Genomic DNA, 16,069 nt, shown 5'->3' with positions numbered 1-16,069 from the left:
TGTACGTTTAAATGATGATGGCGTCCTCTTGGGTAAAATATTCTGGAGGTAAAATAGTCCCACATTCAGATCTCCAGGTCGAAACTACACAGGAGGCTGTTGTCATCAGGAAAAACAAAACTGGCATTCTATGGATCGTAGCATGCAATGTCAGATCCCTTAATGGTGAATGTAGGTTAGAAAATTTAAAAAGGGGAACAGATAGGTTAAAGTTAGATATAGTGAGAATTAGTAAAGCTTGGTGGCAGGAGGAACAGTATTTCTGGTCAGATGACTACGGCATTATAAATGTGAGATCAAATATGGGTAATGCAGGGGTTTTTGAATAATGAATAAGAAAATAGGAAATGTGGGTAAGTTACTACAAGCAGTGTGGTGAACGCATTGTCCTAGCTGTGATAGACACCTTGCCCACAACCACCACAGTATCACAAGTTTATACGCCAACTAGCTCCGTAAATGATGAAGAGATTGAAGAAATGAATGATAAGGTAAAAGAAATTATTCAGACAGTTAAGAGAGGTAAAAATTTGATAGTGATTTGAGACTGGATGTAAATGTAGGCTTCTGTGGCCGTTTTCACAGTCAGTAAAATTCTTCTGGGATTGAGGCCACATTGTCAACTATAAATAGCAGAATTTTATAGCTGACATGCGGCCTCAAAGCCAGAAGAATTTCACTGAATATGAGACTGGAATTTGAGAGTAGGAAAAGGAAGAGAAGGAAAAATACAAGGTGCATTCCATAAGTAATGCGACCTAATTCATAAAAAATCATTTATTGAATATATTCGTACAAATAATAAAAAAAAATCAAAATAACCCCCTCTTGCTTCGATACACTTCTGGAGGTGGTGTTTCCATGCCTGGAAGGCACCCTGGAATGCCTTTTCCGAAATGTCCTTTAGAGCTGATGTAACATGCGCCTGGATGTTTTCAATTGTGTACCAATGCTTTCCTTTCATTACTTCTTTTAACTGAGGAAACAAAAAAACGTCAGCGGGCGCCAGTTCAGGACTGTACGGAGGCTGGGGAACCAATGGGGTCTTAGTCCTGGCCAGAAAGTCATTGAGAATGAAGGCGCTGTGACTCGGCGCATTGTCGTAGTGAACTTTCCACGTGCCCTTGATGTCGCTTTGGCAGCGCGAGACCCTCCTTTTCAGTCTTTTGAGCACTTCCAAGTAGAATGCTGAGTTCACTGTAGTCCCGGTAGGTACGAATTCGTGGTGGACAATGCCTCCGACGTCAAAGAAGACAATGAGCATGGTTTTGATCCTGGACTTGATCATGCGTGCCTTCTTGGAACGGGGCAACGATGGGGTGTGCCACTCTGAACTCTGTCTTTTTGTTTCAGGGTCGTACTGAAAAATCCACGACCCATCACCAGTGATAACTGAGTTTAAAAAATGAGGATAATTTTCACACATTTCCAACATTTCTCGGCACCGAAGCACTCGCATGTGCTTGTGTTTGTCAGTCAACACTTTTGGGATGAGTTTGGTACACACCTTTCTCACATTCAAATCTTCGGTCACAATGCAGAAAACGGTGGTTTTTGACATGTTTAGAGTTTTTGCTATCAACTGAAGGCTCATCCATCTGTCAGAGTTCAAACAATCGCGCACACACGTCACATTTTCGTCGACTCCTGCGGTCGATGGCCGTCCACTGCGAGGTTCATCGGTCATCTCCTCTTGCCCTTCCATGAATGACTTGTGCCATCGGAAAATTTGTGATTTGGACAAGCAATCAGTCCCAAAGGCATGCTGAAGTAATGGAAACGTTTCGGTGGCAGACTTCCTAAGTTTAACGCAAAATTTGATAGCGTACTGTTACTCTAGAGAATGATTCATTGTGCCGTGTTACATAAACTCAAAACGGGGTTGACGGAAACGCACGTCCTGACTCTCCGGCAGCTCGCAGCCAAATGAGACAAAGAGCGTTTTGAAGCTAACACCCCCTCCACTTAGCCCAAGCGGTTACAACACGCTGTGGTGTACCATTGCGTAAGAAAAAAACTGGTCGCATTACCTATGGAACACACTCTGTAGTAGGTGAATATGGACTGGCGGAAAGGAATGAAAAAAAAAAGCTGCTTGACGCACAGGGCATAATTTAATCATCGCAAACAATTGCTACACGAAGAAGGTTGTATACGCGGAAGAGACATGGAGACACCGGGAGGATTCAGACTGATTACATAATAGTAAGGCAGAAATTTCAGAAACAGATTTTAAATTGTAAGACATATCCTGGTGCAGTTATGGACTCTGAGCACAATTTATTGGTTATGATCTGCAGATTAATATTGAAGAAATTGCAAAAGATAAGGAATTAAGGAGATGGGACCTGGATAAGATGAAAGAACCACAGGCTGCCGAGAGTTTCAGAGAGAGCATTAGCCGATGGTTGATGAGAACAGGGGAAAGAGAAACAGTAGGAGACTAATGGGCAGCTTTAAGAGATAAATAATGAATGCAGCTGAGGATCAAATAGGTAAAAAGACAAGGCTTACTATAAATTTTTGGGTAGCTCAGGCGATATCAAATTTAATCAATAAAAGGAGCAAATATAAAAATGTAGGCAAATGAAGCAGGCAAAATTGAATACAAACGTCTAAAAAAATGAGACTGACAGGAAGTGCAAAATAGCTAACCTAGAACAGGATTTAGAAGCATATTTAAATAGGGGAAAAATAGATTCCTCATATATGAAAATTAAAGAGACTTCTGAAGAAAACAGAAGCAGCTGTATGAATGTCAAGAACTCTAAGCAAATAAGGGAAAGCTAAAAGTTGGAACAAGACCGGGGTCTGTACGAGGGAGATGAACTTGAAGGCAGCATTACAGAACTGGAAGAGGATGAAGATGACATGGGAGATGTGATACTGCGAGAAGAGTTTGACAGAGCACTGAAAGACCTAAGCTGAAACAAGGCCCCAGGAACAGATGACATTCTGTCAGAAGTACCGATAAACTTGGAAGAGCCAGCCGTGGCAAAACTCTTCCATGAAATGTATGAGATACACAGAATACTGTCTGATATTAAGAATAGTGTATTAATTCAAATTTCAAAGAAAGCAGGTGCTGACTGGTGTGAATGTTACTGAACTATCAGTTTAATAAGCCACGGTTGCAAAATACTACCACGAATTCTTTGCAGAAGATTGGAAAAACTGGTAGAAGCTGACCTCAGGGAATATCAATTTGGATTCCAGAGAAATGTGGGAACAGACGAGGCAATACAAAGAAATGTGGGAACAGATGAGGCAATACTTACTGACTCTATGACTTTTCTTGGAAGATAGGTTAAGGAAAGGCAAACCTACGTTCATAGAGTTTGTAGACTTACAGAAAGCTTTTGATGATGTAGACTGGAACGCACTCTTTGAAATTCTGAATGCAACAGGGGTAAGATACAGTGAGTGAATGGATATTTACAACTCATACAGAAACCAGACAGTAGTTATACAAGTCGACGGGCATGAAAGGGAAGCAGTGGTTATAAGCAAGACAAGGATAATGGGATGCAGTTGAATTACATCAGGTGATGCTGAGAGAATTAGATTAGGAAATGAGACACTTAAAGTAGTAAAGGAGTTTTGCTATTTGGGGAGCAAAATAAGTGATGATGATCAGAGTAGAGAGGATATAAAATGTAGACTGGCAATGACAAGAAAAATATTTCTGAAGAAGTGATATTTGCTGACCTCAAATATAGACTTAAGTGTTAGGACTTCTTTTCTGAAGGAACTTATTTATAGTGAGGCCATGTATGGAAGTGAAACCTGGATGATAAACAGTCCAGAGAGAAGAAGAGAGTAGAAGTTTTTGAAATGTGGTGATACAGAAGAATGCTGAAGATTGGGTGGGAAGATCACATTACTACTGGGTGTATGCGTGGACAAGGAAAAAAAAATTCCCGGTTATCCAAGTTAAGAAATATACTTTTTCCTATGTGAAACTACACTATTCTTGTGATGAGTTACAGTAGGTTTTTCGCTGATTTTCCCTTGGAACTGTAAAACTTATTCAGTATCAAGCGCAATTCCCTGATTTATAGAGAAGTTTCAGTATTTTTACCTGATAACTTTTGAGATCTCAAGGGTAAGTAAAGATGTAAGTTGACAATCTGTATTTGCAACTACGGTACAAGAAACAATAGTGAAAACAAGGAAATATTTAAAGAAAACTTGCAAGCAGACGGCGTTTCTTAATGTGAGCAAAAATCTTAAGTACTAACATCAACATATTTTGTAATGAACAGCTTTTAGATGGGGAAAGCAAGCTAGATGCTATAGGTGTTTCATTAAGACCACTGATGTTATTTTATTTCAATAAAATGAAACACATTCGGTGACAAAAATACAAATTTCCTTGGGGTCACAATACAGATTTAAAATACCTTCACTGACTTTGGAAATAATTTCAGAAAAAATAAGCCTCTTGAAAGAAGTGCATAAGGCAGGGAAGAGTTGTGTAAACCAACAATGTAGGTGACAGAAATCCGTTTTGTTTTCATTTGACATGGGAGCTGTATACAAAGAAGGAACAGCGAAATCACTTAACATAAACACTGGTCACATGGAGACTAACACCCTCCCCACTCAAACTCAGACAAGTCTGCGCACGTGCAGATCTGGCAGCTAGGGCACACGAGAAAAATTTTTCTCGTCAGCATCTGGCTGCTCGCTGCTAATGCCGACACGGCTAACAGCCACACTTCAAATAGCCGGAAGTGGGAGAAGGTAATGCTCGTACGCGAGTCAACTGCACGTGTGCACGAGCCCGCCGGCAACCTAATGTGAACGGCTGTGACATAACACTCATAGCAAGCAGTTTATTGTTACAAAGTATTACGTAGTCTTCGCACTAAGGCCTTTGGCATATTTTTGCCGTTTGGAGATGCTCGTGTGTGCACGGTGTTTTGTTGTTGTTGTAAATGGCGCATTTCCTTTGCAACTGAAGTTGTATTTTGTTTCTTTTTTTCTCGTTTATGTTTTATTGCCTACATTATTATTCTCCAGTAGCAGGATACAGCAACATTTTTTGTTAGAGTATCAGTTCTTACAAGTCAAAATTACAAAAATTTAACTGAAAACCAAAACAATGACAAAGTACCAAGTTTTTACCACATTTCACTGTTGTCCTTGGCCACATAACCCTGTACTAATGAGGAGGTATTCAACAGAATTGGGAGACATGAAACCTGTGGCAGAACATGACCAACAGACGGGGTCAGCTGACAGGACACACTTTGAGACATCAAGGGATTTTTTTTTTTTTTGTGTGTGTGTGTGTGTGTGTGTGTGTGTGTGTGTGTGTGTGTGTAGAGGGGGGGGAGGGATTGTAGAGAGAAGCTAAGAGATGAATACAGTGAGCAGATTCAGAAGGAGGTAGGTTGCAGTAGTTATTTGGGGATGAAGAGGCTCGGAAAAAGTAGAGCATCATCGAGTGCTGCATCAGACGAGTCTTTGGACTGTAGACCACACTTCATCATATGGTAATATAAAATAAATCCGTGATGTAATTTTAACTATGATAAGATGACAGTGTATTATTCACGGTTTTATCCTCTGATGCTAATTATTTTATATTTCGCCTAATACCAAACACTTATGAACCTGATGATGATCAAACCACTGAAACTGATTGTATAAATAAACTATTTTAGCAGGAGCTTAAGGCAGTAATATGACATTTTTAAGAAAAATATTTTCACAGGTACTGCCAAATATATTATCACTAAATGATCAGTAAGTAAGTAATTAGGATGTTTCGGTTCTTCAAGTGAAAGTAATTAATCCTGTGCTCAATTAACACTCCAACAGAACTGTCAACTAACACCGCGTATTTACGAGAAAAGAACTCAAAAAGACTGTTAAGACAGGTAACACTTTTACCAAAAAATAGTCTCAGATAAGTGACGTTTCATCGAGTCTCCTAGAAATACGGTGCCAATTTATGTACGCCACAAAAAGCACCATCACCAATTCCGATAAAAAGGTCGCGGCCCCACCTGGCTCCGCTGCCGTCCAGGACTTCGATGCTGCTCTGGCTGGGGTTGCTGATGATCTCGATGTCGCTCTCGCAGCGCCGCGGGCCCCCGCTGCCGGGGCCCGAAGGCGTCGCACTCGCAGACGGCTCCCCCAGCGCGTCCAGCGAGGCCGCCGAACCTGCGAGGGTCGAGTGGTAAGCGCTCAGTACTAAAGGTTGGCGTAAAACTTATCTATCGGACACTGGAAAATGGGGACAGAAAAACAGTGACTGTGTGTATTACGATAGATCACCCGTATTTACTCCAATCTAAGCCGCACTTTTTTTCCGGTTTTTGTAATCCAAAAAACCGCCTGCTGCTTAGAGTCGAGTGCAAAGTAAGTGGAAGTTCTGAAAAATGTTGGTAGGTGCCGCCACAACTAACGTCTGCCATCAAATATATGTAGCACTACACAGGCATACTTTGCAGGCACAAAGATAAATACTGGCGCAAAAACCTCCGTAAATAAATTTTAAAAAAAGGATGGAAGACGGGCTTTTTTTTCTCCGCCCCGAGTTTCGACCACTGCATTTTCATACATTATCCGACGAAGTAAATACAAATTCCGTATTGTTCATCTTCGAATGTAGCAGCATTTCAATGTACTATGACAATCCGACTGGCAAGACTGTTTGGGATGTTTGTCAATATGGCCAACTCTACGTTCTCTGAATTCTTTCCTACCTGTGAGAAGGGATGGTTGCTAATAGGAACTTTTATGAATTGTAAATCACATGCAGTATTCTCTTCACCATAAGAATAATACGAATGTAAACATTTGCCATGTATTCTTTTGTGTTTGCTGCTATCTCATTTAAATCCTGTCTGCCTAATAAACTACGAAACTAAGAGTGAGACAACAGCAAACGCAGAAGAATATACATATCGTGTTCAGACCATGACATGCAGTTCCTTCTGTTAAATGTTAATACTGAACAGGATATAAAATCTGTTAAATCTGAGCTCAAGAGGGTAATCAGTAAGCCAAAAATTGATTATTTTAGGACACTCCTCAGAGACATTCACTGGACTGATGTTTACAGTGCTCATGGCATGAATGAAAAATATAACATTTTTGCTAATAAAGTGCTTACCTTATTTGAACACTGCTTTCCCCCAAAACTTACCAAGGTTAGAGCAAGGTCTACAAAGAAGCCATGGATTACTCGAGGAATAGGGGTATCTTGTAAAACAAAAAGAAAACTGTATCTGTCAATCCGAAACATTTCCAATGTTGATGCTATAGCACATTATAAGAAATACTGCAAAATATTAAAGACTGTAATACGGATGTCAAAGCAAATATATTACAAGGAAAAGATAGTCATATCAGATAACAAAATAAAGACAATATGGGATATAGTGAAGGAGGAGACCGGTAGAACCAGACATGAAGAGGAACAAATAGCATTAAGAGTAAATGATACATTGGTGACAGATGTGTATAGTGTTGCAGAACTTTTTAACAAACATTTTATAACTGTTACTGAAAAGATGGGGTTGTCAGGTTCGGTAGATGCTGCTATGGATTACCTTAGACCAGACATTTCAAGTAACTTCCATAATATGAATTTGACCCTCACTAGCCCAACAGAAATAATGTCCATCATAAAATCTTTAAAATCAAAAACATCTAGTGGGTATGATGAAATATCAACAAAGTTAATTAAAGAATGTGATTCTGAGCTAAGTAACATATTAAGCTATCTGTGTAACCAGTCGTTTATCAGTGGAATATTTCCTGAATGGCTTAAATATGCTGAAGTTAAGCCACTGTTTAAGAAGGGAGATAAAGAAATAGCATCAAATTTCCGTCCAATTTCACTGTTACCAGCATTCTGAAAAATTTTTGAAAAAGTAATGTACAGTCGTCTTTATAACCATCTTATCTCTAATAACATACTGTCAAAGTCACAGTTTGGATTTCTAAAAGGTCCTGATATTGAGAAGGCTATCTTCACTTACAGTGAAAATGTGCTTAATTTATTAGACAAAAAATTGCAGGCAACTGGTATATTTTGTGATCTGTCAAAGGCATTTGACTGTGTAAATCACAATATCCTTTTAAGTAAACTAGAATATTATAGTGTAACAGGAAATGCTGCAAAATGGTTCAAATCTTATATCTCTGGCAGGAAACAAAGGGTGTTATTAGGAAAGAGACATGTATCAAGCTATCAGGCATCATTCAACTGGGAACTAATTAAATGTGGGGTCCCACAAGGTTCCATTTTGGGGCCCTTACTCTTTCTTGTGTATATCAATGACCTTTCATCAGTAACATTACCAGATGCCAAATTTGTTTTGTTTGCCGATGATACAAACATTGCAATAAATAGCAAATCAAGTGTAGTCTTAGAAAGATCAGCCAATAAAATATTTGTGGACATTAATCACTGGTTCCTAGCCAATTCTTTGTCACTAAACTTTGAAAAAACACACTACATGCAGTTCAGAACTTGTAAGGGGTGTCCCAAGAGTATATGTATAACATACGATGACAAGAAGATAGAAGAAGTGGACAGTGTTAAATTCTTGGGATTACAGCTTGATAATAAATTCAACTGGGAGGAGCACACCACAGAACTGCTGAAGCGTCTTAACAAATCTCTGTTTGCAATGCGAATTTTGTCAGACATAGGGGATATAAAAATGAAAAAGCTGGCATACTATGCTTACTTTCATTCCATAATGTCATATGGGATTATTTTTTGGGGTAATTCATCAAGCCAAGCTAAAGTTTTCCGGGCACAAAAACCTGCAGTAAGAATTATATGTGGTGTGAACTCAAGAACATCCTGCAGAAGCCTGTTTAGGGAACTAGGGATGCCAACTACAGCTTCCCAATATATTTATTCCTTAATGAAATTTGTCATTAAAAATATATCACTTTTTCAAACCAACAGCTCAATTCATGGAATCAATACTAGAAATAAGAATAATCTTCACAAGGATTTAAAGTCACTTAGTCTTGTACAAAAAGGTGTGCATTATTCAGGAACACACATTTTCAATAACTTGCCAGCAGCCAATATGTGTGTATGTATGTGTGTGTGTGTGTGTGTGTGTGTGTGTAAGTATAATCTAACTTCTGCACCATTTCAGTGCAGTAATGTGTTCATTGTAAATAAATATTACAGTAGTTGTATTACAAGTTTATTACCTTATAAATAAACAAAAAACCTTTTTTATTTTAAATTCAGTGCATTAGTATTTGTAAAATAACTCTTAATGTTCATTAAAAAATGACGATCATTCCACTTGGGACCTGTGGAATGGTACATTAGCTTATTTGTTTTAGTTGTAAATAATTGTCATGTATTGTTGTTTTTCTGACATGTTCCACATCCTGGAGGACCTCCTCACTACGGATCAATTGGAATGAAAGTAAATCTAATCTAATCTAATCTAAAAACGTTTATATTCGTGTTATTCTTATGCCTAATAGTGATACAGTCAGAAATGAAGCACGGCAGTTGACTAGATTTTTAAATGTAAGATGGCTCTAATTTATGTGCAGAATGTAATGTACTAAAGAGGCGTCTGCAAAGATTTTCAAACGGAGAAAATTTTTCGATAAACTCTTGTTTAGAACATCTTCTAACATATGTAGTCTATTATTTGGTTCTTGTTTATCAATATCAAAGAAAGCAGCAGTGTAAGTAACAACAAATAGCAGTCTCTTCCCATTGTTTCGCTAATAAGATGATTCCTCTCTTTTTCTTTTAATTGTAAGCGGCAGTAGCGCGTACAAAAGAAAGCCATGCCGTGAGCGGCGACAGGCCGTAAACACTCATTATCAGAATGCGACAAACAACGCACGACACAGTACAATAATGCATTTGCAACTTGGACTGATGTAAAAACCTATACCAAAGAGCACGGCACTTATCAGATCAAAGAAAAATAAGCAATCACTTCAAACCAGACGAAGCAAGTGAAAAAGGAAGGGTAGCCGTATAAATACGGACGGAGTGCATGACGCATAGCAATGGCTACCTGGTAAAGCTTAACTGCTAAGCTTACGACTCGAACCAAACTACTGTAGCTGTATTGTCATTCATTTGACCTAAATTGTGTCTCATATTACAATGGACCAACTTTGTTTCGATTTGGAGGTGCGGTCTAAAACTTTTCCCTTCCCTTGAATTTCGAGTCTCAAATTTCAAGAGCAGCTTAGATTCTGGAAATTTTTTTTTCCTTGATTTCAAGTCTCATTTTTCAGGTGCGACTTAGATTCGAGTGTGACTTAGATTCGAGTGCGGCTTAGATTCGAGTAAATACAGTACTTGTCAAGCAGAGGAGGCATCGAGCAGGACAGTCACATTTCTACGTAGGTTGACACAAACGGCCACCGTCATCTCCGGACGTAGTGGTCCCGATATGCAGGTGAGCCGATGGGATTCGAGGCGTGTGCGAGGGCGGAGAAGAAGTCTGGAGTGGGGGACGGGGACTGGCTGAGGCGAGGGGACTACGTCGCATGGAGAGCTCCCGCCTGTGCAATTCGGAGAAGCTGCATCGGCTGTCAAGTAGTCGTCTGAGACCCGCACGCAGTGTCACGTGACAATCGGGCAGTCTGGCCATCTTTCGGCCACAGTTCGGTGTCGGCCACTGACAGCTCTCCAGTGACTGCAGACGTGGAGATTCGCAAGTGACAAATGTGCCCGAGATGGTAGATCGTACGGCCGCTTTAACAGGTGGCCCCGACTTTCTACATCTACATCTATATCCATACTCCACAAGCCACCTGATGGTGTGTGACGGACGGTACCTTGAGTACCTCTATTGGTTCTCCCTTCTATTCCAGTCTCGTATTGTTTGTGGAAAGAAGGATTGTTGGTATGCCTCTGTTTGGGCTCTAATCTCTCTGAGTTTATCCTCACGGTCTCTTTGCAAGATATACGTAGGAGGGAGCAATATACTTCTTGACTCCTCGGTGAAGGTATGTTCTCGAAACATCAACGAAAGCCTGTACCGAGCTACTGAGCGTCTCTCCTGCAGAGTCTTCCACTGGAGTTTATCTATCGTCTCCGTAACACTTTCTCGATTACTAAATGATCCTCTAACAAAGTGCACTGCTCTCCGTTGGATCTTCTCTATCTCTTCTATCAACCCTACCTGGTATGGATCCCACACTGCTGAGCAGTATTCAAGCAGTGGGCGAACAAGCGTACTGTAACCTACTACTTATGTTTTCGGATTGCATTTCCTTAGGATTCTTCCAATGAATCTCAGTCTGGCATCTGCTTTACCGACGATCAACTTTATATGATCATTCCATTTTAAATCACTCCTAATGCATACTCCCAGATAATTTATGGAATTAACTGCTTCCAGTTGCTGACCTGCTATATTGTAGGTAAATGATAAGGGATCTTTCTTTTTATGTATTCGCAGCACATTACACTTGTCTACATTGAGATTCAATTGCGATTCGCTGCACCATGCGTCAATTCGCTGCAGATGCTTCTGCATCTCAGTACAATTTTCCATTGTTACAACCTCTCAATATACCACAGCATCATCCGCAAAAAGCCTCAGTGAACTTCCGATGTTATTCACAAGGTCGTTTATGTATACTGTGAATACCAACGGTCCTACGACACTCCCCTGTGGCATACCTGAAATCACTCTTACTTCAGATGACTTCTCTCCATTGAGAATGACATGCTGCGTTCTGTTATCTAGGAACTCCTCAATCCAATCACACAATTGGTCTGATAGTCCATATGCTCTTACTTTGTTCATTAAGCGACTGTGGGGAACTGTATCGAAAGCCTTGCGGAAGTCAAGAAACACGGCATCTACCTGTGAACCCGTGTCTATGGCCCTCTGAGTCTCGTGGACTAATAGCGCGAGCTGGGTTTCACACGACCATCTTTTTCAAACGCGTGCTGATTCCTACAGAGTAGATTTCTTGTCTCCAGAAAAGTCATTATACTCGAACATAATACGTGTTCCAAAATTCTACAACTGATCGACATTAGAGATATAGGTCTATAGTTCTGCACATCTGTTCGACGTCCCTTCTTGAAAACGGGGATGACCTGTGCCCTTTTCCAATCCTTTGGAATGCTACGCTCTTCTAGAGACCTACGGTACACTTTGACGGCTGTGACAGGACTGGAGTAGTCAGTACCGGGAGGGTGCACGGGGCATGTCTAGTGCAGGGGTACGTCACACTCACGAGCCTCTCCTCCGAAAGCCCGGCCCCACAGAAGTATTGGTCTTCGCCGGAGGCCTCACCTTTTGCCCCACTCCTAATTTCTGTCGGACCGAGCACGTCGGAGACCTCGTCTCCTTTCCCCGGTACCTACACCCGAAACACTTTTCTGCCACCGACCCCACCGGTGAGATTCGGCCCGAAACCGATACCGGAGACTCTCCACCTAAACAGGATTCGTACCCACTCCTACCGAACCGTCTCCTGACGGTGGCGCCCGGTCACGAGAGACACCGCGTGTCATCGTCTGTGTAAGCTGACTTACTGAATAAGAAGGGGAAAGATTGAAAATGAAACAGAATTTCGTGAGGGAGTACAATCTGAGGTGTAGGCATCAGACGATTCAGTCCACCAGTATCGAAGCACTGAAGTATTTACGACCCTCATTGAGTCGACGACATGTACAACACGCAGTCACAGATTTATAACTCTTTTTTGAGATTTATAAAACTGAAACCAGTAAAGCTGATACTGGTAATCTGTTCGAGTAGATCCAAATGTGACCGACAGTGAAATATTAAGTCTAATTGCAACAGCTTCACAATATATTCTTGCATAAACGTGTTACCCTTCGGGCCTGGCCCGACACTTGGTGCTGCTGGTCGATTCGAGGGAGGGGACCACACGGCAAGGCCGTCGGTCCCACGGGTCGGGTAGGAACACCGGCATTCACCCGAAGCGATTTAGGGAAATCGTGGAAAACCTAAATCGGCACGGCCAGAGACGGGTTTGAACCGCCGTCCTCTAGAGTGCGAGTCCAGTGTGGCAGATGCTACAGAGCCCAATGTCAGACTACCCAGTCTATCAGATGAAGCAGTACAGAACTGAAAATAAAATCACTGTTTATGATTGTGGCACATGGTTGAGCATTGTTTTTAAAGTAATGGAAATAGTAGAATAGTGACATAAAATTATTAGCATTTTAGAAATTTGACAAATATGATGCTCACAATTCTATTCCACTAACACTTGGAGACCGTCTGCTTACCAAAATGTCGGGCCCAGATAAACAGTCATTTATGCTGTTATTTAAAGCATTATTGGCATACAAGTAATTGATGTGTCTTCCAGAGTATGTGTACTAAAAAAGAGAGAGAGGGAGAGGGAGAGGGAGTGAGGGAGAGGGAGGGAGAGAGAGAGAGAGAGAGAGACCGAGTTTCAAGATCTATTTTTCATACATACTTTAATTCTTTGATAGATTAAAAATTTTAAAATCATAATGACAGGAAGTAAAATTATTCTACAGAACAAAAAGTGTGAGGTGACTTATTAAACAATTTCTTCTGCTCGAGCATCCAAATTTTCTCACTCACTCGACAACCGTAACATATCTGTAACAGAATTACAGCAAGCTGCGAAACCTGATAAGTATACGCGTGGAATTATGTCAGTGCGATGGCATCGGCTCTGCCCTTTGCAACAGCAGCTGTTACGTACACTAATATTTCTTTCAAAAGAATTCCAAAAATAAAAGAAACGACTGACTGGCATGCGTTTAGGAAAAAAGTATTGAGTACGGAAGCATTTGGAGGGAGAAGGGTGAAAAAATCTGGCCTGAAGAGGTCAGAAGACAGGAAGAGAAAAACAAACGTAACAGATGAAAGACTACTGGGAGGAAAGAAGAGACAATGACTAAGGTACTAAAATTGGCACCTGGCCCTGGTCAGACCATCTGAGCAGGAAAAAAAAATTCAATTAAGGGAGTCATAACACTCATTGACATTTAAATAATTTAATACATATGGATTGGATACTCCAGTCTGAGGACCTCTGACACTTACAATTCTTGCGCAACTATATAATTCGAAATTAAAATTTCTTTGACCATTAATAATCTTTGTAATAAACATCCATTTAGCAGTATTTACTGAAACATAACTGCCAGGAGCACAGCTGCCACACAGATCAAGAAGACAATCGACTTTCTCTTTTACACAAATCTTACTCCAGAAAGATTCCCTTAGCACCCAGGCAGTTACAGTGAAGATGTCACCGAAAGAGCACATTTGTTACAAATGCCAAATTGCTGAAAAGTGAGGTGAGGCCAGAATTGGAAAGTACATCATAAAATACTACATTTCGGAGCATTGCCCTGAGTGGCTTAAAATCTTGGAGTCTGAGAAAAAGAAAGCAGTTATCTGGAAGAAAGGTTAAAAGAACTAAAGGGTACTGGTTTATATTTTTGTATTTTTTTTATAAGGTCTCCTACTTTTGGAGACTAACTGACTGACTGCACTCGGAACTCTCAAAGAACGTCTTCAAAGACAGTAGCTTTCACAAGAAACACCGACAAATACAAAATATTAAGTAATAAAAAATCTACTCACTGAGCAGCGGCAGGAGAACACACACACAAATAGGCTCCTTCTCCTGGTAGAAGAGTTAAAGGGGAAGGAAGAGGGCTGAAGGAAAAGGACTGGAAAGGGTTAGGGAAAGAGGTACCGATCAGAAAAGTCACCCAGAACCCCACGTCAGGGGAGACTTACCGAAGCGGGTGAGAAGGAAAGACTCAGTAATCGATTATTTTCACTGTCATAAAATCTTAAGTCAAATTTGTATGAAAAATATGAGGCTAGTTTGAAATTCAGACTGGAATTAGACAAAGTGGTGGGCTACATCCAATGTTTTTTAACCGTGCTGTAGTGAGACTTTGACTTCGGCATGCTACACTTGTTCCCTCAGATATAAACTATACCGTCGCAGCTGTATGAGCGCTCGACGGCAGAGAAAATATTTATAAGAAAATGAAGGTACAAAGATTTTGTTTCTTACCTGCTCTTGTCTCTTGAGAGCGAAAGCTTAACTTCACTTATTCGCTAGTATCGGTACGATTCAGATGTAAAAACTTATTCGTTAGTCTTGGTCTGATTAAGATGTAAAAACTTATTGATGTGCAGACATACAGTATTGTGGAAGCTTGTATGAAATTTGGAGGACGGAAGCAGCCGTAAAATACATTGCATTCAATATCAAGATGGTATTCATTCGTAGACGTTAGTAATTTCTGGACGAGGAAACTTACTGCAAGATTTTGGAGCAGCTACGACTTTTTCATGCATTTCAAATAATTTTTGTAGTGGAAATTGGTTTGACTTTTGCTCAGAAACGCCACAAGGACCACCCCAACAACAGCTTTTCCGAATCACAAAGTCCAATCGCTTTTCTGTAATACGAAGTCCGATTTGCATTTCATTCTTTCCCTTATTCACAGTCATTAATGATTTTAAAACCCCCTTTTTACTCACCATTTCTTCCCACATTTTCAACCTTTTCTTTTCTTCTCTTCTTCTTTTTTATTAACCACTACAACTGTCAACCATGACAGGACAGTTTATTAGGTGTCACCTAACAAACTAAATTCGGCATTGGAGAATATCGGTGAGATTCTAGATCTGCAATACAAAATATTAAATTATTCACTATCTAGTTTGTAGTTGAGAATCTGTTCTCTTTGCCTTATGTGATGTACAAACATTTCCAGTTTGTCAATTAAATCCACTGTATGTGATTTTTGGAAGTGATGGAGAATCTTAAGATTTTCTTCTGTGTTTTTGAGTGGGTGTCCAGTGCTTTTTATGTGTGTAGCTATTGCTGAGTTTGTAAATTTGTTACACGTGTAACAGTTGAAACGACACCTAAAAAACTGTCCTGTCACGGTTGCCAGTTGTAGTGGTGTTGACTGTGTGTCAATAGACTGTTCTCTTCTTTGAGGTAATACAATATATGTTCCAAATACACTATATTTTCCAAAATATTGCTGTGTATCGATGTTAATGATACGTGCCTGTAATTTAGTGGATTACTCCTACTT

The 16,069-nt window shown here is 40.2% G+C and overlaps 1 protein-coding gene across 1 annotated transcript in view; it reads right to left on the bottom strand.

Moving 5' to 3' along the window:
* The window catches only part of LOC126109824 (serine/threonine-protein kinase 11-interacting protein), a 251,012-nt gene that overhangs the window by 85,581 nt on the left and 149,362 nt on the right, over positions 1 to 16,069 (bottom strand). The window contains exon 13 of the mRNA XM_049914880.1: positions 6,018 to 6,174. Coding sequence (XP_049770837.1) covers positions 6,018 to 6,174 — 157 coding nt within the window. The remainder of the gene's footprint in view (positions 1 to 6,017; positions 6,175 to 16,069) is intronic.

The sequence above is a fragment of the Schistocerca cancellata genome, chromosome 12, assembly GCF_023864275.1.
Source record: "Schistocerca cancellata isolate TAMUIC-IGC-003103 chromosome 12, iqSchCanc2.1, whole genome shotgun sequence".
NCBI classification, from domain to species: domain Eukaryota; kingdom Metazoa; phylum Arthropoda; class Insecta; order Orthoptera; family Acrididae; genus Schistocerca; species Schistocerca cancellata.
Note: the sequence above shows the minus strand (reverse complement) of the source record. Positions and strands in the feature narration are given on the sequence as shown.